A 26,796-nucleotide genomic window follows, 5' to 3' on the forward strand; every position below is an offset into this window, starting at 1 on the left:
CTGTTCAGGTGAGTCCATTCCACTTTGTGAAAAGGTCTCCTTGGATTTTGCCTCTTAAAATCCAAGCCCAAACAAGAATACAAGACATCTTACATAAGAGTTTATCAACTTCCATGTCAACCATTAAACTTTGAATTTTTCTCATTCTCTCTGTTCTCAAGTACAATAGACCCAAGGCAATGGTATCATTTTCCAATGAAAAGGACAATTTTGAGGTCACATATATATAATAATAATATTAAAAAAATTACTTAAAGGACCTTGACAGAGGGATTTTGTAATATCCTAAAAAATAATTAAGTATATAAATATGATAGCATATATATATATATATATAATATATATATATATATATATATCTATATATATTTATTTATTTATTTATTTATTTCTATCATTTTCTACACTTATAGTCTTTTTTTTTTCTCTCTTTAAGGGTAAAAATATAATTTCACCTAAGGATAATTTAGTCACTTACAGGAGTTTGATGAACCCTTGAATCCGAGAAATCATAACATAATCGAAAAATAAGAATTTCTTTATATTAAGGACATGATCGTCATTTTCATTTGAGTCATTTATTTTTGGGCACCCAAATGTCAAAATTTCACTTCGTCCAAAAATAAAAAATATTTAAAATATAATTACAAAACATATTAGATTTTCTAAATTTTAGGAGACAGAAGATTTTTAGACTATTTTGCCATTCACATATTTTTATGACTTCTTTGTTTTTTATATGATTTACTTTGTGATAATCTTATATTTTATCATGATATGTTATATAATAAAATTTTAAAAATAATATGATAATATTGATGGCCTTATTGGTTCAAAGTTGAGAAATTTTTTATAAAGGGTATTTTGGTCTTTTTATGAGAGGTCCAACGAGGAGGGATATTTTTGAAATTTTCAAAAGTCAAAAGGTGCCTCAAAATATTCTATTTTGAATTTAAAATTATTATTGGATTGTAGGAGAGAAAATGAGTTGATTAATTGATGTTTATCTCATAAATTTGTAAAACTCTTCCATGCCATGTGTCATTTTCCTATTGTACATAATCATATTTATTTTAATTCAAAATGTGACATGTGTTTTAATATTATTGGTTCATTATATTGACCTCTAAAATGTTTTCATGTAATTCAAAAATCAATAATCAAAGACCATAATGAAATACAGAGTATTTTAGCATAAACGAGTGCAAATTATATGATCAAAGTCACATCAATTTGTTAGGAACTTAGGCTACTATTGGGGGATGAGAAAATTAAATTTTAAAAATTTTAAAAATCCCAAAGATCTCCCCATATTCGTGTTCACCTCATCCTACTTTAAAATACTTAGAGAAACATCATTATTTATTAAAAAACTACTTTTGAAGAAGCCCCTAGAACTTCTATCTATTAAAGGTGTTTGCTCTCAGACAAAATAAGAAAGTTTTTAATCTAATAAAGGTCTAAAACATACTTCATTTTCATATCAAAATATAAGATAGGTACACACCTATAATTTTTCTTAATTTTTCGTTATAATGATGTTATCTTATTTTTCTGAAGTGTCTTAGGCATTTTTTCTTAATGTAAGAAAATTTGTGTGTTTCTTTTTTATATATCACTCATGGGAGAAAATTTTGTTAAAAGTGAATAGATAATGATAATGATATTTGAAAAATTATATTTTTTACATTGACATAACATATTGGTAAAAACTTTGATTGAGCAAGAATGAGCTAGAGTGTTTTAGGATAAACTGAAACGTCCTGTTGAAGGCCCCGTATTATGTGGGTGTATGATCTAGTGCATGTATGCCTCATATTATGTAGGTGAAATCTTTGCATGAATTATCATTACATGACATATTTTATTTATTTATTTATTTAATTTATATATCAATTACAAAATAAAATATTTACAATATTCTTCATTTACTCGATATAATTATTATCTCGATTGAATCATGTGTGAGTATAATAATACGTATGGAGATTTTTTTCACTTTATTATTCAAAATTTTCAGATGCTCATCCTTAAAAGGTGCTTTAGTCAGATTCTAGAAAAAATTTATTTTTATATTTAATTTATTTTAATCTTGATTTGTCTTGAAATAAACTATACGAAATAATAAATCAAGAGGGGATTTATTTATTATTATTTTATTTTTTGAATTCTATGTGATGGATTATCCTAGATGAATGTTTGAGTTATTTTATTACATTTTTTGAATAATGAATTAAAGTGATGATTGATTGATTTTTTATTTTGAACATTTTGGTAGATCATATCTTATTTATGTTTCGCCTAATAACTTATTATTTTTAGAATATGGTACCATAGTGATTATATCAGAGATAAAAATATATTTTCAAAATGGGTAAATTCATCTAAATCAAATAAGTAATAAACTTTATATGTTTTTTTTTTTCGAAATAAATTATACAAATCTGGAATTTTGTTGTCTTTGCAACTGAACTTTATTTCAGCCCATTTTTCTCTAATAAATATTCTTTTTTTATAAATAGTCAAAACATGAAACTTTTAGGTTTATGTGTTAACTTTTCAACCCCATCGATCGATTGCAAAACTACTAAGCATGTAATCCGTAATGATTATTTCTTTGAAATATGTTTGTTTTGTCTTCAATGGGATAATTCGCATTTGTTAACTTTTTCTAAAATTTTCTTTCATATTTTCTTACATAACATGTAGTTATTATATTTTTTTATGAAAAATACATTGAGTTTAGAATCTAATGATTTAGAGAATGCACTATTTCGAGGTGTCTCAGTAATTGAATAAAATCATACATTTTGAATTATCGATATTTACTACTAGTATTGATTATTTTAGAAATTTTTAAACATTAACTATGAAATATTTTTTTTATCAGAAATCACACATATATTTTTTATAATAAAGGATTTATAATTTCTAACATTAAATATTCGGATCTACATTTTGACTCATGGGCTATGGGTTAGGTCATGGACCTAGATTTTGGGGACTGAATAAATTAAGTGTTAAAAGGTTTTAATTGTTAAAACTGTGTAAGCACTAAATTAAAGTGTTGAGGTTGCTGTCTGTTTACCAGTCTGAATTGTGTTGAACTGATTCAAATTAAACGTTGTAATCATATAATACTATTTGTAATTTAAAGTTGAAAGCTGGTAAATGGATTATATTATCCTTTTCAAGCGTTATAATCATATAATACTATCTGTTCGACTATTTTAACTATTACTTCATATCACAAATAATAAAAATAACATACATGTAAAAAATAACCTAGTTTGATATTTTAAATAACTAACATAATTTATTGTATCCAAATTTTGAATTACATAAAATTCTATTAATCTTTTTTAGATTTAATTTTTCTTTAAAATTTTTGCATAGATATACAATGCTGGTAAAAAAAATTTAAATTTCTCTATTTTTATACTCAGCTTTTTCTTCATCTTCCTTCACATTTTTTTATGAAACAATATTCGACTTCTTATACCACATGAATAAGCCACAATCATTTTTTACTAGCTGTAATAATAGCTTGTATGATATACATCCACATTTACTGTGGCGCCCCGCCAAACGCTAACACAAACCCCCATGTTAGATCTTGGGACACTAGGTGGCGTCTCGAAATTTCAGCATGATCTCATTTGTTTATGTTAGCATTGCAGGGCATTCAACCTACACCTGATAAACGACATACACCATATCTTGTTTATACATACAAAATATAATAACTAACGGAAGCATATATACATTTAATAACGTAGAATAATAAGAGTGCGGAAGAAGAAGTTTATATACACGATTATACCGAAATTTCTCACTCTAACAAAATTCCTAGCACTCAAAATCAAAATCTATATTATTATCTGGACAACCTGATGCTGTTAGGTATAGCCCAATACTTACCATGAAAAGGACTCTGGTCATCTATCTGACCCACCAGATGATCATCACTCATGCTCTATACCTGCTTCGCCAAACTTTGAATCTGAAACTAAAAAAATAAAGAAGAAAAGAGTGAGTACAATAGTTACTCAGTAGGAAAGTAAACAATTTCTGTCAATAACCTCTTCTAACATAAACGAATAAACATACTGAATCATTTTAAAATATACAAAATTTTACAGAAAAATTACGATTAACTTGTACATATAGCTAGGGATGAGCAACTAAATATTTTAAAACTCATATTACATCAATCAATAGTATCCACTATAGTATTTTCTTTTTATACAAATCTAATTGATCAAATAGAAACATTAAACATGTATTTCATTTTATATATCAAAATAAGACAACAGATACATAATACATAATGGTGGAGTAGTGGAATCAGAGAGTTGAGATTCACAACTGAATCATTTCCAGTCGAGACATGATGTTTCATAATAAATTATTAGTTCTTAATTTTGTGATTGGTCACTATTTACCACACTTGCGGGACCATTTATCCAGCTCAGACTAACCGTTTGACGTGACAGTAAGAAATGAATCTCTTTTTGATGTGTCAGAACGTTCGACTACTATAGATTGTTAGTGATCACTGACTAATTATCTTCGTCTATGCCTATCAGACGTGCATGTGATTCCTAAATATACAAATCATTTGTATACGATCACATTTACATTACAAGTTCATTGATAAAGATAGAGAGGAATAAACAAGGATTCTAGTTGTGACTCTACTCTCATACACGTCCCATAGCACGTATGATTTTGGTGGTCCCTACCGTACATCCCAAGTTAGTACACCACTCCGGATGATATGACGCACTATCTCTTCAAGCATTCACAGACTCTTTAACAGCTCACAAAATAACTACATATATACATATATATATATATATACATATATATATATGTATATATGTATATATGTATATACATATATATATATATATACATATATATATATATATATATATATACATATATATATATATATATATATATATATATATATATATATATATATACTATATATATATATATTCATTTGAAAACAAAAAAGAAATTAACAATACAAGGTTAAGAATGGATATCCAGTTTCCTACCATGCAACTGTGGCCACCCGGCCTAAAATAAATAATGGAACGAAAACGTAAACAGCTCCTCGCACTAATAGAAAGTAAATAAACATGTAGTCAGTAACATTATCCCTGGATATTTGTTCACCAACCTACACACATCACAACAATGTAAAATGCAGACATTACCCCTTGGGTATAACTCTAACATTTTACCGTTTTGAAAGTACACTCGATCCGTGGGGTGTGCGGATCCGCTTTTCATTTTTGAGATTTAGGAGTCGCCACCTAGTTATTATGGTCTAGGAACCGAATATTAACTTTAAATCAAAAAAATATACTAATCTTGGGGATCACATTACGGGATCGGAGAGTGTTAGGCACCGATCCCGCCCGACAAATATCGATTTCTACTTTTCCCAAAAATTATTACATTGTTAAAAACGAACTAAATAAATAAATAAAATAAAAACCTAACTTACCCGATTGATTACGACAACTGATTCCCTCAGAGCTGGCAGAGAGCGTCCTCGTGTGAGTTTTCCTGCTTTTTATTTATCACTAGATCCCCTTCTAATCTCTAAGACGAGGTATTTTTCTCCTAGATCTGAGTATTTACTGATTTTTTAGAAGATTTCTAGGTGTTTTTGAGGGTTTTTGAATAGAAACTGATGTTTGGATGATAGATAGGGAGTTAGGATTTCAAAATTAGGGTTTGGAGAAAGTTAGGAAAACTTTTTGACATACTTTTTCTAAGGTTTATTTTGACCTGCGAGATTGGGTTGTGGAAACTCCTATTTATAGATTTTTTTGGAAGAGTTGGTTTTTAATTAGATTTCTTTTAGATAAGATGAATTAGGGTTTTGACTTAAATCTTATTTGATTGACTAGGTTTCTTTAGATTAGGATTTTAATTTTTACGTACAATAAAATAATATATTTTTGATTTTTGGAGAACTCCCTTAATTATATTTTAATTCTTTAGGCCCCCAGATGAAGGGGTTTTTTATAAATATTAGAGGGCTCCACTTAAATAAGTTGGCAATTATCAACAATTTTGCCTAACAATTTGATTGATTGGTTTAAAATTTTTAATTTTAATTAAGATTTCACTTTACATTAATTAATGTTTTAATTATTAATTTCAGAATTTTAACTTGTTAAATTGATAAATTATCGTTTTACCCCCGAAGATGACTTTTGCATTGAAAAATGATTTTTTGATATTTTAGAATCGATTTTTCGTAAGGAATTTGATGGGATTATCGGTTTGTGTCACTTATAAATTTTTTTATATGAAATGATTGTGAACCTTATGAGGGGCATTTTCGTAATTTTATTAAATTTGATGAAAATTGACGGAATGATTTATTTGATTTCAATTTATTGTTTTATGTGTTCAAAAAGATTTTCCTAAGCGTAATGTGGGCTCTAAGGATGTTTTGATGTTAAGGGTATTTTGATAATTTGATAATTTTTTAGTGATTTTTATCGTAAAACTTCTTTTTGTCTGAAAAATGATGATTTCTATATTTTAGGTCATATTTTCTTAGCATAGCATGGTTTCTACAGTTTTGTTTGTTTGAGATATCGCATCTGAATTTCTGAAACATATCTAGTAACAAATAAAGCATTGGAATAATTATCTATCATTGGGAATCGTCATGATCGGGTTGACGAGTTGATTAATTAGATGAGTACAAAAATGGGGTGTCTACATGTTTCATACCCTTTTTCCCTTTTTTCAATTTTTATAATTTTCTCTCAAACAAAATATCAACTTTCTGATATTCATCAACTCAATATGAGTTCATTGAATATTAAATCATTTTTTCAACTAAGAAATTCATTTTTATCAATGACATTAAAAAAAGTACAAAACTTAAATCAAAACTGGGTCCAAGCAGTGCACAGAACCCAACTGACGGAAATAACCCGGTGAAATATCCTACCCATATATAATTTGTTATAAAATACAATTAAACATATCAAATATGCAAGTTCTTGTGTGAATTTGAAACAACAAAAAATACTTTTATATTTTGGAAATATATAACAAATTTCTGATTAAATCATAAATGCAATTTTCATAAATCTATGGTTACCGATAGAGATTGAAAATCCTTACTATCTCTGTGCGAGATGATCGATGCACTTGCGTTAAAATCGAGATGATTGGTACGAAAATCGAAATGGACAAAACTTCGAGACGGTTGATTTTTGAATGTAGCCCAGTGGTTTTGAATATCTCAATGCCGTCGTTCTTTCTCCCTTATGCGATGGAGGATGGTTTGACCCCGAAACAAATTAAATCTGAGGTTGAAGTTATGAAACCCAACCCCCGTATATATATACGGCTGCTTTTTTATGATACGAGGTGAAAGAGAAGATGAAACGAAAAGAAGTTTCGTGGGTTTTGTAGATGTCGAGGCTACGAACATTTTTTCCTTCTGCGTCAGAAGTCAACAACGACCCGATCGCGATGAATCTGAGGTAGAAAATCAGAGAAAAATAATTTTTTTTTAAACTTGACTGGTTTTTGGATGACTTTGGAAGATGAAAAGTGAAAAAAATTTAAATATTTATTTATATAAAACTTTGGGACAATTTCGGTATTTTACCTATTATTTTATTCGACGATAACTTGATCGTCCGGACTTCAAAAGTAACGAGTGAATACTCTAGTTTGTATAATTTTTCATTCCAAATCTAATGGTATGGTCAATTGCTGTAAATTCTGTCTCTAACAAAAATTTACTTTTTCAGCCCGATGGGACCCTAAAATTAACGTTATTTTCATTTTTGACGATATTTCAACTTTCTGATCTTCAAAAATGACAAGTAAGTAGTCTATGTTTAATAATTTTTTATTACGAACCCAATGATATGATTGAATATTAATAATTTTTACTATAGTAAAAAGTCATTATTTTAGCTTGGTCCGACTTGATAATCGAGGATTTTGTAATTTTTCTGTTTGGACTCGCATTTGAGTGTGTTTATAGGCTAAAATATGTTTTTTGATTATTTTGAATCCAATGGTAAGGTCAGATTTCATTAAAAATGACCATAAGAAAATCCTACAGTTTTACCTTAAGTCTCATTTTCAGGATTTTCTCAAAATTCAACTATTTATTTTTCCTCGAGATACAAATAAAAAACTTGAGATTTTACATTTACACTATCTCAATTCATCCAATCAAATTCAAAATCTACATCCCTTACTATTTTAAATCTGAAATAGACAAATAAAATAAATATTGTATTTTAAATATCGACATGTGATTTTAAATGAAATATCATTAAAAAAAGTTATAAAGTTATCACATTTTGACATTTTATATACGAACGATCTGGATTTCTTGAAGTTCCTGATATACAAATTTGGTAAGGGTTTTCACCACACGCACATGAGATTTTTACATCCATTCAGATAAACAATATAATATTACAAATAAAATAAGTAATAAAACACTATAAAACTGTTTTAGATAATCTCATTCATTATTTAGTTGTTGTTGAGTCAAATCTTCTTTAGTAGTATTCTTTATCTCAATAATTATCCTTATTTAACAATGGAATTTCAAGTTCCCTACTGACCTTCTACCTTGATTGACTTCTTCAATTCATAGGTTGATAAATAAATTCTTAAGATTCGTAGACCAATTTGCTCTTTTTTTTAGGAGGCATTTCTAATCAATAACCAACATTTCAAAGTAAAGATTAAAAAAAAAGAATATCTAATCAATGGAAAAAAGTTATGGATGTTATATTACCATCCTAGTAACTAAGGCATAAATAATTAAAGAACACTACAAAACACAAAAATGATGGAGTTGAAGGTATATGGTATTTTCAAGATGGAGGAATTTACATATTCAACTGGTAATCGTTCGTGTGCCTATATTTGTAATAACGGTGTACATCCAATAATTCTCGATTTTATATAATTTGTGTAACATTAGAAAAAGTTAGTGAGACAATAGAAGTTCTCTTAGATCGTCTTTATGTGTTTTAAGTGTCATCTAATAAATTCATGATTTTTTGTCCTCTTAATTACAATGCAAATGGTCGTATACTTGTCTTAGCTACTATGTAAGGTAAGAAATTGCACAATCCAAGTAATATGATAATTCGAAATCACTTCACCTTAATAAACGGAATATAAAGAAATTTGATTAAACATTTCAACAATCAATCATGTGAAGTGATTTATCAAATAATGAAACAATGTCAAAAGGATCTTTCTGATATTAGATCAAAATGTATTTTATACAATATCAAAAGGATTCTTTTTGACATTTAATTAAAAAAATAATCAATTATATAAAAAAGATTCATATGGACACCTCAAATACAATGGTTAAAGAGATGACATTTATGATTTCGCCATATAGAAGCTTTTGAGTTGTAGAGACAGTAAACTGGTTAAAGAGATTATATTTATGATTTCGCCATTAAAAAAAATGATATGAGTTTGTTAAAATCATAGATTAACAAAATCAGAAGAAATATTAGGGTTTGAGACCTAGATTTATGACTACGATTAGAACCTTGAACCTTGTTCGACGATGAGCTGGTAGTCTTCTCCTCCACAATGACGAAAATGACTGCTATTCAAATAATCTTACAAATAAGATGAATTTTTACGAACTAATAAGAGAGAGAAAGACTTGCTATTATTCTCTTCCACAATCACGAAAATGGCTCTTCGTTTGGTTGAAATTGGAGATTTAGGTCAAGTAGATGAAAAACGTGGACAATAAATGTAAATCTTGAAAATGTAAAAAAGCATACTTGTTAGCCCATAAATTTATCGATGCTGAGCGTAAATAGCTATTAGGATTAAGCTAGAAATTCTCGCTTAAAATTTCGACCGATTTTTAGTAATTTTTGTTATAAAGAAACGCGTTAATTTCGTAACATTGCTGAAACTGAATGATTTTGAACGTTAAGTGCTGAAATAAGCGTCAAACAAACGACTAATTGTAAACTTTTTATTTCTTAACAGTCCGTCATTATTGGCGAACTCATCGCTTTTTTATTTACTATTAAGTTCAATTTTTATTTATTATCAAACTCAACACATTTTTATTTAGTGTCAAGTTTCCAATATTTATTGTTGAACTCACCATTATTTACTGATGAATTCACCACTTTTTATTTATTGTCGGACTTGACACTGGTAAAGCCCACCCATTTTTAATTTTTGAGTTTTTTCAACTAAAATACAAGGACAGATTGACTAAAAACTTGAGATAACGATTTGTTTAGATGATTTTAACCCAAGAACCATTCTTAGTCGATTTTCATCCAAAAACTAAGGAAAAAAAATTGAAAAAACCTTTGAAAATAACTTCTTCTTTGTTCTTAAATTCTATTCGATGGAATGGAGTCTCCAATACTCGATTGAGATATGAAAAATCCAATTTTTTTTATGAAAACGATGATTTTGAATGGTTAGGGCATTCAATCGTGAGAAATGTGGGAGGTGTGGTCTAATGACTGTTAAACACATAAAAGTTTACTAAATGGACTATTAAGAGACTGCCAAAACTTAGGGACTATTTAGAAAAAAATCCTGTCATCAGGGTCCTTTAAGTAATTTTTCCTAAAAAATGCTTTTATTGCACATTAATTTTTACTTACAATAATTCAATTGCAAAACTAAATAGGGGTATTGGGAGCGAAGATATCCATTGTTTTTGTAAAACCTCGAATGTTCAATTCCTATCTCGAGGAAAAAGATAAATAGTGAAATTTTAATAAAATCTTAAAAGTGAGACTTAGGAGTAAAATTTTAGGATGTTTCTGATCATTTTAATAGAATCTGACTTCACTATTGGATTCAAAATGATAAAAAAAACATACTTTAGCCTGTAAGCACGCTCAAATGCGAGTCCGAATATAAAAGTTGTAAAATCCTCGATTACTGGGTCGGACCAGGCTAAAATAGTGACTTTTTGTTAGAGAAAGAATTTTTAAAATTCGATCATACCATTGGGTTTGTAACAAAAAATTATTGAACATGGACTATTTATTTGTCATTTTTGGAGATCAAGAAGTCGAATTATTGTCAAAAACAAAAACGACATCAAGTTTAGGGGTTACCTCAGGCTAAAAATGTAAATTTTTGTTAAAGATAAAATTTGTAGATATTAACTACACCATTAGATCCGGAATGAAAAATTAGACGAAAAAAAATATTCATTTGTCAGTTTTGGAGTCCGGATGATCAAGTTATCGTCGATCGAAACAATAGACGAAATATCGATTTTGTCCCAAATTTTATATAAATAAATTTTTTAATATTTTTTTTAATTCATTGTCTTCCCCAGCCGTTCAAAACCAGCCAACGTGTTATATACAAATTTTTTTATATATTTTTTTAAAACTTCTACCTCAGATCTCTCGCAAACGGTTTGTCATAGACAACCGACGCAGAAGGAAAAAACGTCCGCAGCCTCGACATCTACAAAATCCACCCAACCTTTTTCGTTTCACTTTCTTTTTCACTCGATATCGTAAAAAATCAGCCGTATTTATATACGAAGATTTTGAATCTTCGACCTCAGATTTCATCCGTTTTGGGGTCAAATCGTCCTTCGCCGTAGAAGGGAGAAATGATAACCACATCGAGATCTTTGAAACTACTGGGCCGATTTTGAAAATCAGTCACTTCGAAGTTTGATCCATCTCGATTTTCGCACCGATCGCCTTGATTTCCGCGCACACGCTTCGATCTTTTCGCCTAGAGATTGTAAGGAACTCTCAATTTCTATTAGTAATTGTAGATTGTGAAAATTGTATTTAGGATTTTATCGAAATTTTTTTATGTATTTCCAAAATATAGAATTCTTTTGTTATTTAAAAATTCACGTAAGAAATTACATGTTTGATATGTTTAATTGTATTTTTTAACAAATTATACGTTGGTAGGGTATTTTAACGGGTTATTTCCATCAATTGGGTCTTGTGCACTGCTCGGACCCCGTTTTGATATAAAATTTGTATTCTTTTTCAACATTATTGATAAAAATAAATTTTATAGTTGGAAAATGTGATTTAATATTCAATGAACTCATATTGAGTTGATGAATATCAGAAAATGGATATTTTATTGAAGAGATTGAAAATTGTAAAAATCGAAAAAAGGGAAAATGGGTATGAAACGGTAAAATATCAGAGTCACACCGAGGGGTGATGTTTGCATTTTATATTGTTGTGTTGTGTGTAGGTTGGTGAACGGGTATCCAGGGATAATATTACTGGTTGCATGTTTATTTACTTTCTGTTAGCGCGAGGCGCTGTTTACGTTTCCGTTTTGTTATTCATTTTAGGTCGTGTGGCCACACTTGCATGGTAGGAAATTGAATATCCATTCTCAACCTTATATTGTTAATTTCTCTTTTGTTTTCAAATGAAAGTAATATATATATATATGTAACTATTTTCTGAGCTGTTAAAGAGCCTGTGAATGCCTGAAGGGATAGTGCGTTATATCATCCGGAGTGGTGTACTATCCTGGGATGTACAGTACGGAGCACCAAGCTCATACGTGGTATGGGACGTATATGAGAGTCGAGTCACAACTGGAATCCGGGATATTCCTCTCTATCTTTACCAGTGAACTTGTAATATAAAGGTGGTCGTATACGAATGGTTTGTATTTTTGAGAATCACATGTACGCCTGATAGGTATAGACGAAGATGATTAGTTAGTGATCACTAACAATCTATAGTAGTTGAACGTTCTGACACATAAAAAAGAGACCCATTGCTTACGGTTACGTCAAACGGCCAGCCTGAGCCGGATAAATGGTCAATCAAGCGTGGTAAACAGTGACCAACCACAGAATCAAGAACTAAAAGTCAGAGAAGAATTGTAACATCATGTCCCGATTGGGAGGGATCCAGTCGTGAATCCTAACTCTCTAATTCCAATACTCTACTATTCTGTATTATGTATATGTTGTCTTATTTTGATATATAAAATGAAATGTATGTTTAATGTTTCCATTTGATCAATTAGATTTGTATAAAAAAAGAATGTTATATTGAGTAATGATGATCGATGTAATGTGAGTTTTAAAATATTTAGTTGCCCATCCCTAACTATATATACCAGTTAATCGTAGTTTATTTTGTAAAACTTTGCATATGTTAAAATGATTTAGTATGCTTATTCATTTATGTTAGAAGCGGTTATTGGCAGAAATTGTGTTCGTCCTTACTGGGTAACCATTGTTACTCACCCTTTCATTTTCCATTTTTTTTAGTTTCAGATCTAGAACTTGACGAAGCAGGTGTAGAACACGAGTGAAGACTATCTGGTAGGTCAGATAGACGATCAGAGTCCGTTACCTGGTGAGTATTGGGGCTATACACCCCTAATGGGTCGATTTGTCAAGGAGTATAATAGATTTTGTTCTGAGCGTTATGACTTTTGTTAGAGTGAGAAATATTTGTATAATCCTGTATTCTGGTTATTCTTCCGCACTCTGATCTTTCGTACGTTATTAGATGTATATAGGCTTCCGCTAGTATTATATTTTTTATATATATGCAGGATTGTATGTCGTTTATCAGGTGCAGGTTGAACGCATTAGAATGCTATCATAAATAGAGGAGACCATGCCGAAATTTCGAGGTGCCACCTAGTACCTCGAGATCTGACATGGGATTTGTGTTAGCATTTGGCGGGGCGCCACAATTTTGTTTTATTCAATACCCTTTATTTATTTTTATTTTTTTGCCAAGTAATAATAGTTCAATAACAACTTTGATTTGAGTCTTGGATGGAACATGGAAGATATTTTCATTAAGTGAATTTCAACAATTTCACTACAACATGCATGGAAAGGGAGGAGAGGCGAATAAAGGGGATGTATGTTGTTCGTTATCGGTTGTATCGACGATAAACTCATAGGAGCTCAAGATAGGATAGTTGGAGATGTAAGGAAGTAGACCCAATTGAGAATCTAAGATCTCATTCATAAATGAGATAAAATGATCAGCCTTTATCAACTCAAAAGACGAGCAACCCACATCCTAATCATCAGTAGCCTCAGACATTTGTAGTAAATCTAATAATAATAATAATAATAATAATAATAATAATAATAATAATATAATAATAATAATAATAATAATAATTGTATCTTACAAATAAATAAGATAACATGTGAATCTTTAATATAATAATTACAAAATAACAACAACAACAACAAGAATAATAATAAGGGTCTGACTAATTGCACACCAACCTTGAAAAATAATATCTTTTTTTATAACATCTATTTTAACTTACTAATTGCACTTAAGATTTAGGGTTATTCACATTCTTGTGACTTCTTTGCTTGTGTAAATCGTAAATGTGTTTGTTATACGATCAAGTATTTCTTATAAAAATTATTGAACCAATAATGATTTATGTGAGAATGGATGAAGAAAAACGAAAAACAAAAGTCAAAGGAGTGCAATATTTAAATTTATTGTTGGCAATAAATGCTTTGGCAATCAATACATTTATTATGTAAACAAATATATATTATGTAAAAGGGCAACATACCCTTGTCTTTGTCAATAAAAGACAAAATAAATAGGGATATTATTGGAAAGTGAATGAGGTAGAGAATGCTAATGTCCCCATGAGGTTTTGGACATTAGCATTCCCCTATTATTATTATTATTATTATTCATATATGCAACAAATTTGTGCTCGTAACAAGACTGAAGATAAGTAGTTTACTGTTTAGTTAGGTATGATTAAACTTGCAAATACACAATTATTGTGTTTAATGTCTTTCAATTGAGATAGATCTCAACCTTCGTTAAGATAAAAGAGTTAATTATTTCAGACTTACAAGAAACAAATTTCAAGATCCAATTGAACATCTATGAAAAAACTAATAAAAATGAGAAATCACTCCAATTAAGTGAGAAAGTCACAATGAATCAACCATATTCCAATTATTTTAGGAGAAGAAATTTGATTTATCAATTGTTTTAGAGTAGAAGAAATTTATTATTTTGATAACTGAAAATTTTAATTAATCACAATAGTTTAATTAGACAACATGCTTACTTTTGTGTTGAACAAAATGGTGATACAATCAATTTTCCCCTCTTACTTGTGTGATTCAAACATGAATGAATGGATTATAATAATTTTTTTTTTTTCCAAAATGAGGGGATGAAGTAGAAAATATTGGATTTTTGGAGAAAAGAAATGTTTAGATGTAGATAGTTTGCCACCTTAAATCTAATCGACAGAATAGCCTTATGAAGGGGCGAGTGGGGATATAGCCCCACTGAAGTTTTTGATAAAAATTCATTTTTACAAATGTGGGATGCCAACTTGTAAAGAAGACTTATTTGTTGTAATATTTTTTTTTTATCAAGTTTGTTAAGTGAACAAACCTTACTTTATGAATAAGGCTAGCATGACTAACTTAGTTAGATTTCAAATCTCACTAAGCGTTGTTGGGCCCATATGACTTATCAAATTGTCAATCCAAACCCACAGACTTCTAGATTTCATGGATAAACTTAGATTCAAAATAAATAAAAAATCATTTTTAGTTTGATAGAAGATGTTGAAAATGGATGGCTACCAACTCCCAATTTGAAATTGAAATTCAATGATGAAAATTAACTTTGTTTAAATAAAAAAAATTCTATCAAAGTTCTTAAAATTTTGTCCGTTATAACCCTATAGAGTCAAATCATATTTTTGGTTGCCACAAATTGATGTGGTTATGATCCACTTCAATTTCTGTTAAGTAACAAATTAACCGCTATCAATTTGAATTGTATGATGTGGATCCCACATGCTGGGTAACAAACTTGATAAAGTAAGGTCTGGTGAGTAACAAACATCTTAAAGTAAGGTTCTCTTGGAGTTGACAGAATTCAAAGGGAATTCTGTAATAAAAATGCATAGGTTAGGTCTGCCGGGTAAATATCTCAAGATAGAAGTCATCATTGTGTCTTAATTTAATAAAATGACCTTGAGTATGCAGTTAACATGAACTTTTTATTAGAAGTTAATGAAATAATTTTGTGAATGCGGTTAACTTGAATTCCTTTTACTCATCCAAGACTTAATTATTAAAAAAAAATGCATAGGTTAGGTCTGCCGGGTAAATATCTCAAGATAGAAGTCATCATTGTGTCTTAATTTAATAAAATGACCTTGAGTATGCAGTTAACATGAACTTTTTATTAGAAGTTAATGAAATAATTTTGTGAATGCGGTTAACTTGAATTCCTTTTACTCATCCAAGACTTAATTATTAAAAAAAAATGCATAGGTTAGGTCTGCCGGGTAAATATCTCAAGATAGAAGTCATCATTGTGTCTTAATTTAATAAAATGACCTTGAGTATGCAGTTAACATGAACTTTTTATTAGAAGTTAATGAAATAATTTTGTGAATGCGGTTAACTTGAATTCCTTGTACTCATCCAAGACTTAATTATTAAAAAAACCAGTGTGCCCTGCATGTGTAATGCATGTGAAAACAATTTGATTTTTGTCTTTTGAAGGAAAAATAGTTCGAAAACCATTGAATAAAATATGTCATTAAAAGATAATTTTTGGTCATTGACTGTGATCTGTTTAGGTGGTTATACTCTAATGCTTTCATACTTGATTTTATACATTAGGATAATTTGATTAACTTAACTTAATACTTGTTATGACAATAAAATTTCTTTAGAAATTATTGTTGTCTGGGTTGTCTTTATATTTATATAGAAACTGCTATGCACACTCAGAATGTGATATGGCTCGTTGGTCTCATATATCAAAATAATTTGATACATTTGGATATAACTATTTGTGATATGGTTGTATATTCAAATATATGATTTATCAAACAAATATACTACTATAATTTACTAAATCGATCAAGACCGTTGGGTTAATAGTATTGTTTTGTTTAAAATAAGTTTATATGAGGCTAACATGAAACTACCAATAATTTAAATTCATTAAGTTGATTTAAAATTCATTCTAGTGAAATTTCAAATATATCAAACCATATCAGAAACTCACAATAATTGTATTCTTTTAAAACTTACAAACTCCCATTGAACATAATAATATTTTAAAAATTATTACCATCCGAAATATCTTCTAATTTGAGAAGTACGAATCACTGCTATAACCAATAACTTCAGAGAAAAAGAGGCATTTATTTATTACAAAGATGGTATGATTTGATATGTAGAGTTTAAGCACAATAACAAAAAGTTATTGTGATTTTTATTGACTTTTACTATAATCCTGTTTTTATAATACTGCGACAATGAGAACGCGATTCGATTGGCGAAAAATCCAGTATTTCACGTTTGTACGAAGCACATTGAAGTGCATCATCATTTCATCAAAGAGAAGGTACTGGAAGGTGATATCAGTCTTTTCCCAGTTAATATAGAAGAATGTATGGTGGATATTTTCACAAAGGAATTGTCTTTTCCGAAGTTCTCTAATTTTTGATGGCAACTTGACATTATGAGTAAAGAGTCAGTGTTGAGGGAGAGTGTTAGAGCCATCACCGACCTAAAACTATTGGATCGATGGAATGGTTCTTAGATTAAATTAAACTTTAAGTTAGATTAGGATTCTATTTGTGTTAGATTAGGATTGTTTTTTATAGTTAGATTATTTTAAGAATTCTAGTTGAGTTAGGAGTTTAATTTGTTTTTTTATATAAAGACACTAACCATGAGTTATAATTAGTATGTGCTGAATTTTACCCTAGAGCGAATAAAGTTTTATATTATTTTATTATTTTCTCTCTACTTCTCACCTTCATCTTTTACGTGTGGTGTAGCGTGTGACGTGCTTCTCTTTGTTTTATGTATCCAAAATAATAAAAGCTCAAGAAAATTACAACTCCGCTACATAGAAATCTTAACATGGAGATCATAGTTTTTAATTAAAAAATATCATTATTTGAAGGTTTTTTTATTTTTATTTTTTATATACTTTAAATCCAATGCATATTATTTTGTTGAGATGTGAGAGCTTGACGATTTTGTTTGGAGATGCTAAGATTTTAAATATTCTTCGATTTCTCTCTCGACATGATAAACTAAGTTGCAAAAAACTTAAATACGACATCTTGTAAATTACTCTATTTCCAAACATATATAGCACACCTAATTACCAAAATTTCTTCTATAATAGATCCCAACCAACTCAATTTATCCCAAATTTTCTCAGAACTATTTTCCACAACCACCCACTCTACTGGCAACCAAAAAATAGATGATCATTAGCTTCCAAGTTCTCTAAACACGAAAAACATCTAGAGAGTTAGGTTAAACCTCTTTTTTTGTAAGTTTTCCATTGTTGTCAAATTTTAATTGATTGCTAGCCATGTAATGAAGGAATATCTTTTTCACAATTCCACAGGATATCATGTTATAAAGTTGTTTCCTGAAATAGCATCAAACGCAATTTAGGAACTAAACTTTCTAACAGTTGGAGTCCAATTAATTTGTCTTTCAAAATTCTCTTTGGAACTCTTTGAGAATTTACTAATTGAGATACCTCTTTCATTCTTTCACTTGTGGTGCCAAAAATTTCCATGAATCTCCCTCAATAAAGTCTATAACTTTTGCATCCAATCAGATAAATTTGGGGGTCTAACTCAAAACCAATTGACAATGAGTGGAGAGACCCAAGATCTTAAAAGGAGAAGGATAAGGAAATTTGTGTCTGATGTGGGACTAAACTCAACATGCCCCTCGCACATGTGGGCTGCACTGGGCCAAAGCACGTTGAGATATGAACTGGGTTACATAGAAGAGAAAAATGTCCGCTCTGATACCAAGATAAATTTGGGGGTCCAACTCAAAACCAATTGACTATGAGTGGAGATGCCCATGTGCTTATAAGGAGAAAGATAAGACAATTTGTGTCTGATGTGGAACTCAACACATTCGGCTGCCTAAAAAGCCCACTATTCGATTTCCAAATCTGGAGATTAATGATTCACCCTCTATCCACGGAGCCCTCCAAATTAAAGTGGATTCACCATTACCCACATTAATTTGAATAAAGTCCATTGCATCTTTTCTCACTTTCAAGATACTTCTCCAAGCCCAAGATGTTTTATGAGGTAGGTTGTGATGCCAAAGTTCTAAAGATTGATAATATCTCATTTTCATCCAATTTGCCCACAAAGAATTCTTTTCCGCTAAATGCTTAAAAAGTTTCATATACCTAATTTATTCCAAATCCTTAGTCGTCGAATGCCAAGGCCTCCTGCTTTGAGAGAAGTACAAACTTTTTGTCAACTAACAAGATGATTTGAATGAGCAAGAGAAGGTATACTCTAAAGAAAATTACTCCAAATTGACTCTGTCCACTTAAGAACACTCATAGGAATATTGAAACATGATGACCAATAGATTTGAAAGCTAGACAAAATCGATTTAATTAATTCTAATCTACTGGCATGGTATAAAAATGAACTTTCCAACTAGCTACCTTCTTATGGATCTTATCAATTAGTCGTTGACAGAGGGTATGAGTTAGACGTGAAGGAAATAAAGGAAGGCCTAGATAGGGATTTGAAAGTTTACCTTCATATGTGTATATAATTTATAGGTTGGGATCCGTTGACTCTAAGCACGGGCGGATTTAAAGTGGGGGAACTTACCCTCACAAGAATTTACAAAGTCTACGGATTAGTGAGTTATTACAACAAATTTTAGTGACGGAAAAAAAAAATTGCAACTATTGCCCCACAAAAAAAAATTCCAATCTTAATTTTCCCCACAATTTTTATTTTTCTCTTAGTTGTCCCTACAAAAAAATTTCTACTCTTGGTTGCCCCCTACAAGGGCAAAAGCCTAGCTCTGCCCCTGCTCTTAACTATGACTCATGAAAAAAACACATGATCCTAACCCTTTAAACACAAAATCAAGTGATTGAGATTTATGATTATCTTGAGAACACAAATCTCAGAGATATTTATCCTAATGATAAATCTCAATCATTGGATTTTGCATTTAAAAGGTTGGGATTATGTGTTTTTTTTCATGAGTCATTCTTAGTAGTTAATGGACAATTTTTTAGGGGTAAAATTGAATGTCAATTCATTAGAGCTTCAAAAGTGTTCTTTAGTTTTGTTCAAGGATTATAATGATTAGTAAATTCTCAATATAACTTTGGGGTACACTATACTTGCTTAATAGAATAAAAAGGTGAAAAAATCTATAAAAATATGAATTGAAGTAGTGAAAATGGATAAGAATGTACTTCTTATGATAAAACATCTGATTTAAGAAAGAATTGAATTTGGATCCCAAATATTTTGGTTAAGGCTTTCGAACATGATGAAAACTTTAGTTCAGTAATAAAATTGTAATTAACTAACCTTGATTTAATTTCAGACTTTTGAAATCAGATTAATTTATCAATTATATGAGAGCTGCTATTGGCACCCCAAATTCTACTTATTACAACCCAATTTTGTAAATTATTTATCACACCCCAAAGTAAAGATTAAAACACACTCTTCAAATGTTACAAAGTTGTGGCTCAAATTATAATCTCAAAATTACAAAACATCATAAAACTCGATTCAAACAATTTCAATAGTTGTTTACAATTATGACTAGGTTCATATAAAATCCTAAACTCAAAAAAGAAATCTAGCAAAAAAACAAAGAGAGAGTTTCTATTGACATCCCAACTTTTACTTATTTTCAATTATTCACTTATTTTCTTTATTTTTAATTGGGATGTAATAAGTAAAAGTTGGGGTGCCGATAGCAGTTCTCAATTATAATGACTCTTGTTAAACACAATTCTCAATACAATAATTTTTTAAAGCTAAACTTAATATACTAATGATCCCGGCTAATAACTATAAGTCGGGAAGGAAGGATAGATCGTGTTTGGATTTGGGAATTGTTGTCTAATTAATATGCCTTCGGATGCAAAGAAGGGTCCCATTCAATTTTGCGTAACGGGGTTGTCAATGGATCTGTTGGACCTGATTGAGGCTCAAATAAAATTAATCTGATATAGGAATCAGATTAAATCCAATTTAATCCATAATGTAGATATAAACATTATATGTTCACATAAAATATAAAATATAAAATATAAAATATATTTTATATTTGATTAGAAACCCATAAACCTTGTTGATTTTATCACTTTATTTCTATTAATAACTAGTGCCCTGTCCATGTACGTGCATGGGCACTTATACAATCAACTGGATGTCAAAGGCTTTTTGTCCGAGTACAATATTTTTATGCAATTCCACCACCTTTGCCACCTCCGAATCCACCACCCACACCACCACCTACACCTCCGCCACCTCCAATGCCAACACCCGCACCACCTCCACCACCGATTCCTCCTCCTGCACCACCACCAATTCCTCCCCCTGCACCGCCACCAGAACCTCCTCCAATTCCTCCTCCACCACCTTTGCCACCACCGATTCCTCCTCCTGCACCTCCACCACCACCGATTCCTCCCCCTGCACCACCACCAGAACCTCCTCCAATTCCTCCACTGCCTCCTTTGCCACCACCTGCACCACCTCCACCACCTCCACCACCGATTCCTCCTCCTGCACCGCCACCAGAACCTCCTCCAATTCCTCCACCACCTCCTTTGCCACCTCCAATGCCACCACCTTTACCGCCTCCACCACCGATTCCTCCTCCTGCACCGCCACCAGAACCTCCTCCAATTCCTCCACCACCTCCATTGCCACCTCCAATGCCACCACCTTTACCACCTCCACCACCGATTCCTCCTCCTGCACCGCCACCAGAACCTCCTCCAATTCCTCCACCACCTCCTTTGCCACCACCGATTCCTCCTCCTGCACCTCCACCACCACCGATTCCTCCACCTGCACCTCCACCAGAACCTCCTCCAATTCCTCCGCCACCTCCTTTGCCACCACCTGCACCACCTCCACCACCGATTCCTCCCCCTGCACCACCACCAGAACCTCCTCCAATTCCTCCACCACCTCCTTTGCCACCACCGATTCCTCCTCCTACACCTCCACCACCACCGATTCCTCCCCCTGCACCACCACCAGAACCTCCTTTGCCACCTCCACCACCGATTCCTCCTCCTGCACCTCCACCACCACCAATTCCTCCTCCTACACCGCCACCAGAACCTCCTCCAATTCCTCCACCACCTCCGCCACCGAAACCTCCACCACCAACACCAGAAACACCAACAAAAGTCTCTTCCTCAATTCGTCGGCCTTCTGCGATTCCAACCACCACCACCAACATAATGAGCATTGCACCAAGTACTCCAACATTCTTGATAACTCTCTCCATCTTTTCACTCGTATGAAAAATAAGAAAGAGCAAGAGCAATTCTTCGATTGTTAACTTACATAACAATAGATTTGGGTATTTATAGTTTAAGAATAGAGACAAGCATTAATACAAGTTGTTGAGATTTGAAAATGTGGTCTCTGTCACTTTTCTTGAGTTGTTTGTGCATGAATAGTTCTACTTGATAGTACCAGTCGGTGCGTACATTACTGCAGGGTCCCAACTTCTAACCAACCTGGTGGATCCCCTTGAAAATTTTCGCTTTCTTCCAAAAAAAATTTCTGTTTTTTCTCGATTCTCAACTATGTCTTTAATGTAGAGCCTCAACACAAAAGTCAAGAATGCCACGTGGCACACTCATGTGTCCCATTGAAAGTTTGATATAATCCTGTTGCTCCACAGTAGTGCTCATAGAATCTGGAATCCACCAATCATGTGAACCCACGTGTATTGAATACATCCCTAATTTACAAAAGAGTGGTTATAATATGACTTGCCAAGTGGCCGTGACAAGTTCGGGAACTCTAGATTTGTACATTTAGGGATACAAAATTGCACTTCCCATAAAAAGTGTATCCTTAGGGAATCGTGTATTCCGAGAAATACATATCTATGATTCTCGAACTTGTCCACGTTAGGGAGTCGATTGAGTATGCTACCTGACGAGTCATTGTATTAGGACTCTTTACAAAATTACCTTTGTGGCTCGATGTGGCACACGTGAGCCTGTGAGTACTGTGACAAGAAATTATGTAATAAAAAAAGAGTAGAAATCCCATACTGTGACCCATTTCTTTAGATAAGAACCATGCCTGCGTGGCACAATTTGATTATGAAATAAACATATTGGGTTGTGTGAACGGCTTGTTAGGAGCGAGGTGTTTTAAATACCAATTAAAGCATGACACATAGACACCTATCCTATTTTATAAGCATGGGACACCATATTAGATCCTGAGTCTAAAAAAGATACTCCATAGATTTGATATCCCATACAGTGTCCAGTTTTCTATGAGTGATTGTTTGTTCACGGCACTACGACCAAATTTGCTCATAGACCAACACCATTTTGGCATGTGACATTGATGATGTAAGTAATAGGAAGAAAATTTCTCTCTCCTGACCACAAATCCATGGTCTAGAAATTTTTATTTTTAGATTTCAAATCTTAAAAAGTATTGTGGGATACACATGGATGATCATATTGGCAATCAAATACCACAACCTTCTAGATTTCATGAAGAACTTCATGGTGAAAAAAAAATCAATAAAAAATAGCAAATTTTTTCGAACTTGATCAATGGTGTTGAAAATGGATAGCAATATTAAAATAAAACGATGAAAAATAACTTCATTTTTTTATTTTTTTTAAAATTCATAGAATTTCATCTTCTACAACACTTTTGTATTGGACCATATTTTTGAATGTGACAAGATGATCTTATTAGGAAATTTCAGTTTTTAACCCTTAACAGGAGAGAAAAATTCTTTTATTATTGCTTATGTCATCAACACCACATGTCAAAACAGTATTAGTCTGTGAGTAAACAGTCACTCATTTTCTATAGATACGAATGGTGTTTACGTGGCATAGATTGATTAGGAAATAAACCCATTGAGCTGCATGAGATTAGGAGTCCAATGTGTTTTAAAGTCCCACTAAAGCATGCCACGTAAACACCTAATTTTTTGTTTAGGAAGGGGCATTGGTCTGGATCCTAAGTCTCCTCCATCATCCTGTTAGGAATCAACACCCAACTAATCATCCTGAATTGGTGGTTTAGCCATTTTCATAGAAGCAATTTTATGGGCCTCTGAACTACATCTTTGATTCATTAAGCCAAGCCCGTGATCTAAATGTTTCAATCCAACAAACAGTCAGGCTAGCTAATGATTTTTTATTATCAATGCAATAAGGGTGACTGGGTGAGCCAAACGAGTGACTTTTTTATCAACAGGTTTGACATGTGGTGCGAATTACATAAGCTATAGGGAGAAAATTTCTCTCTCCTGCTTGCCTGTCCTCAAGCCAACAAATTTTAATTTTAAGAGCTCAAATCTTAAAAAAGGTCATTGGGCCCACATGAATTATCACGTTGGCAAACTAACAACACGACCTTTTAGATTTCAAGAAAAAACTCACATAAAAAAAAAAAAATCAATTTTGATCAAAAGTGTTGAAAATGGATGACTACCGAGCACCCAACTTAAAAATTAAAATTTAGCGATGAAAAATAATTTTTTTATTTTATTTTAAAGTTCATATAATTTCGTCCTCTACAGCCCCATGGCATCGGATCATGTTTTTGAATGCCACAAGGTTATCCGATCAGGAAATTTTATATTTTACACTATAGGCAAGAGAGAGAAATTTTCTCTTAGTTGGCCCCAAACAATGTCATGTGGCATTTTCTGAGTAGTTATTCAAAAACTTTTCAATTCTCAAGGACATGAAATTTTCTCTGGAGTTCTCTTATTGAATGTAGTGTCCAAGGAAGTCAATTCAACATTTTCATTTTCCTTAGTGCCCTCTCCTACCCTTTAACCTATTTATTGGCTTTTATCTTCGCCCTTTTTCTTAATAATACCTATTCAATTTTATTATTTTTTCTCTTTTACCCCCTTAATCTCAAAGTTATTTAAGAATTTATCTCAAACTTTATTATTTTTTCGCTTTTACCCCCTTAACCCTTAAGAGGATGTTCGTGCCGTAGGCACAATCGAACTCTAATACATCTATATAATAAGGCAAGACGGTTGTTTAGCCCCTCACTTTGTTTAAATTTTATTTTGCCCACAAAAAATAACTGAGATTTAATCTAGTAATATATCTTGGATGAGGACAACTTTCACTTTTATAGTTTTATTAGAGTTCGTCTGTGCCAACGACACGGATATCCTATTTCAGGTTAAGAGGGAAAAAGCGTAAAAAATAAAGTTGGAAATGTATTATTGAAAATTTTTAAGGTTGAAGGGGTAAAAGATGAAAAATAATAAAGTGGGTTAAAAGGGTAGAAGAGAAAATATAATAAAGTTATAGAATATGAAGTGTAATGGAAATAAAGTAGGTTCCACAAAATAATAAATTGATGGGAGGATTAAAGGGGTGTAAACACTTCATTTTTTGTTGTGAATTCCTAATGATGAGCATAGAATATGCAAAAAAGTCAGATGCTTGTAAGAGACCATCTCTCATTTCTACCCCCTTTCAGTCCTTCTAATTTTCCTTCTTCTTTCTTTGACATGTTTGATATAAAATTACGCACGCTTATGATCTGTGGCGCCCCGCCAAACGCTAACACAAAATCCCATGTCAGATCTTGAGACACTAGGTGGTGTCTCGAAATTTCGGCATGGTCACCTCTATTTATGTTAACATTCCAAAGGCGATCAACCTGCACCTGATAAACGACATACAATCCTGTATACATACATACAAAATATAATACTAGCAGAAGCCTATATACATCTAATAACGTACGAAAGATCAGATTGCGGAAGAAGAAATTTATATACAGGATTATACAAAAATTCCTCACTCTAACAAAATTCCTAACACTCAATACAAAATTCAAAATACCTCTAAACGAACTGACACCACTAGGGAAAATAGCCCCAATACTCACCAAGTAACGGACTCTGGTCGTCTGACCCACCAGATGGTCCCCACTCGTTGGTTCTACGCCTGCCTCGCCAACTGCAGGCTCTGAAACTAAAAAAAATAGGAAGGATAACAATGGTTACCTAGTAAGGAAACAAACAATTTCTACCAATAACCTCTTCTAGTATGAACTAATAAGCATACTATATCATTTTAACATATGCAAAATTTTACAGGATAAATTACGATAACTTGTACATATAGCCGAGGATGAGCAACTAAACATTTTAAAACTGACATTACATCAATTAACAAACTTACTATAGCATTTTCTTTATATACAAATCTAATTTACCAAATAAAAATATTAAACATGTATTTCATTTTATATATCAAAATAAGGCAACAGATATATAATACACTATGGTAGAGTATTGGAATTAGAGAGTTGGGATTCACGACTGGATCGTTCCCAGTCGGGACATGATATTACAATTCTTCTATGAGTTTTAGTTCCTGATTTTGTTGTCGGTCGTTGCACTTACCACGCTTGGTTGACCATTTATCTAGTTCAGGCTGACCGTTTGACGTGACCGTAAGCAATGAGTCTCTTTTTGATGTGCTAGAATGTTCGACTATTATAGACTGTTAGTGATCACTGACTAATCATCTTCGTCTATGCCTATCAGGTATGCATGTGATTTCCAAATATACAAACCATTCGTATACGACCACGTTTACATTACAAGTTCACTGGTAAAGATAGAGAGGAATAACCCGGATTCCAGTTGTGACTCCATTCTCATAC

At 31.7% G+C, this 26,796-nt stretch overlaps 1 protein-coding gene across 4 annotated transcripts; it reads right to left on the reverse strand.

The window, feature by feature from the left end:
• Positions 1-20,617: 20,617 nt before the first annotated feature.
• LOC147393019 (uncharacterized) lies at positions 20,618-22,606 on the reverse strand. Of its 4 annotated transcripts, XM_086457002.1 has the most exons (3): positions 22,138-22,606; positions 21,940-22,062; positions 20,618-21,909 (listed from the first exon to the last, which is right to left on the reverse strand). In XM_086457002.1, exons 1-3 carry the CDS (start codon positions 22,385-22,387, stop codon positions 21,326-21,328), a joined length of 957 nt encoding a protein of 318 aa, XP_086313128.1. In that variant the 5' UTR covers positions 22,388-22,606; the 3' UTR covers positions 20,618-21,325. The 4 variants fall into 4 exon arrangements, with proteins under 4 accessions (XP_086313128.1, XP_086313127.1, XP_086313126.1 ...); XM_086457001.1 differs by having other exon boundaries at positions 20,620-22,062; positions 22,150-22,605; XM_086457000.1 differs by having other exon boundaries at positions 20,620-22,062; positions 22,138-22,605.
• Between the last annotated feature and the right edge of the window lie 4,190 nt (positions 22,607-26,796).

Source organism: Akebia trifoliata, chromosome 10 (assembly GCF_017979445.1).
Source record: "Akebia trifoliata isolate Shusen 1 chromosome 10, ASM1797944v1, whole genome shotgun sequence".
Classification (NCBI taxonomy): domain Eukaryota; kingdom Viridiplantae; phylum Streptophyta; class Magnoliopsida; order Ranunculales; family Lardizabalaceae; genus Akebia; species Akebia trifoliata.

What these genes read in the sequence shown, in the direction of transcription:
- LOC147393019 (XM_086457000.1), bottom strand. Translation starts at nt 22,387, where the DNA reads ATGGAGAGAGTTATCAAGAATGTTGGAGTACTTGGTGCAATGCTCATT. An exon ending in TGGTGGAGGTGGCAAAGGAG is followed by an intron (nt 22,063 to 22,137) that starts GTTCTGGTGGTG and finishes GTGGCAAAGGAG; the next exon opens with GTGGTGGAGGAATTGGAGGA.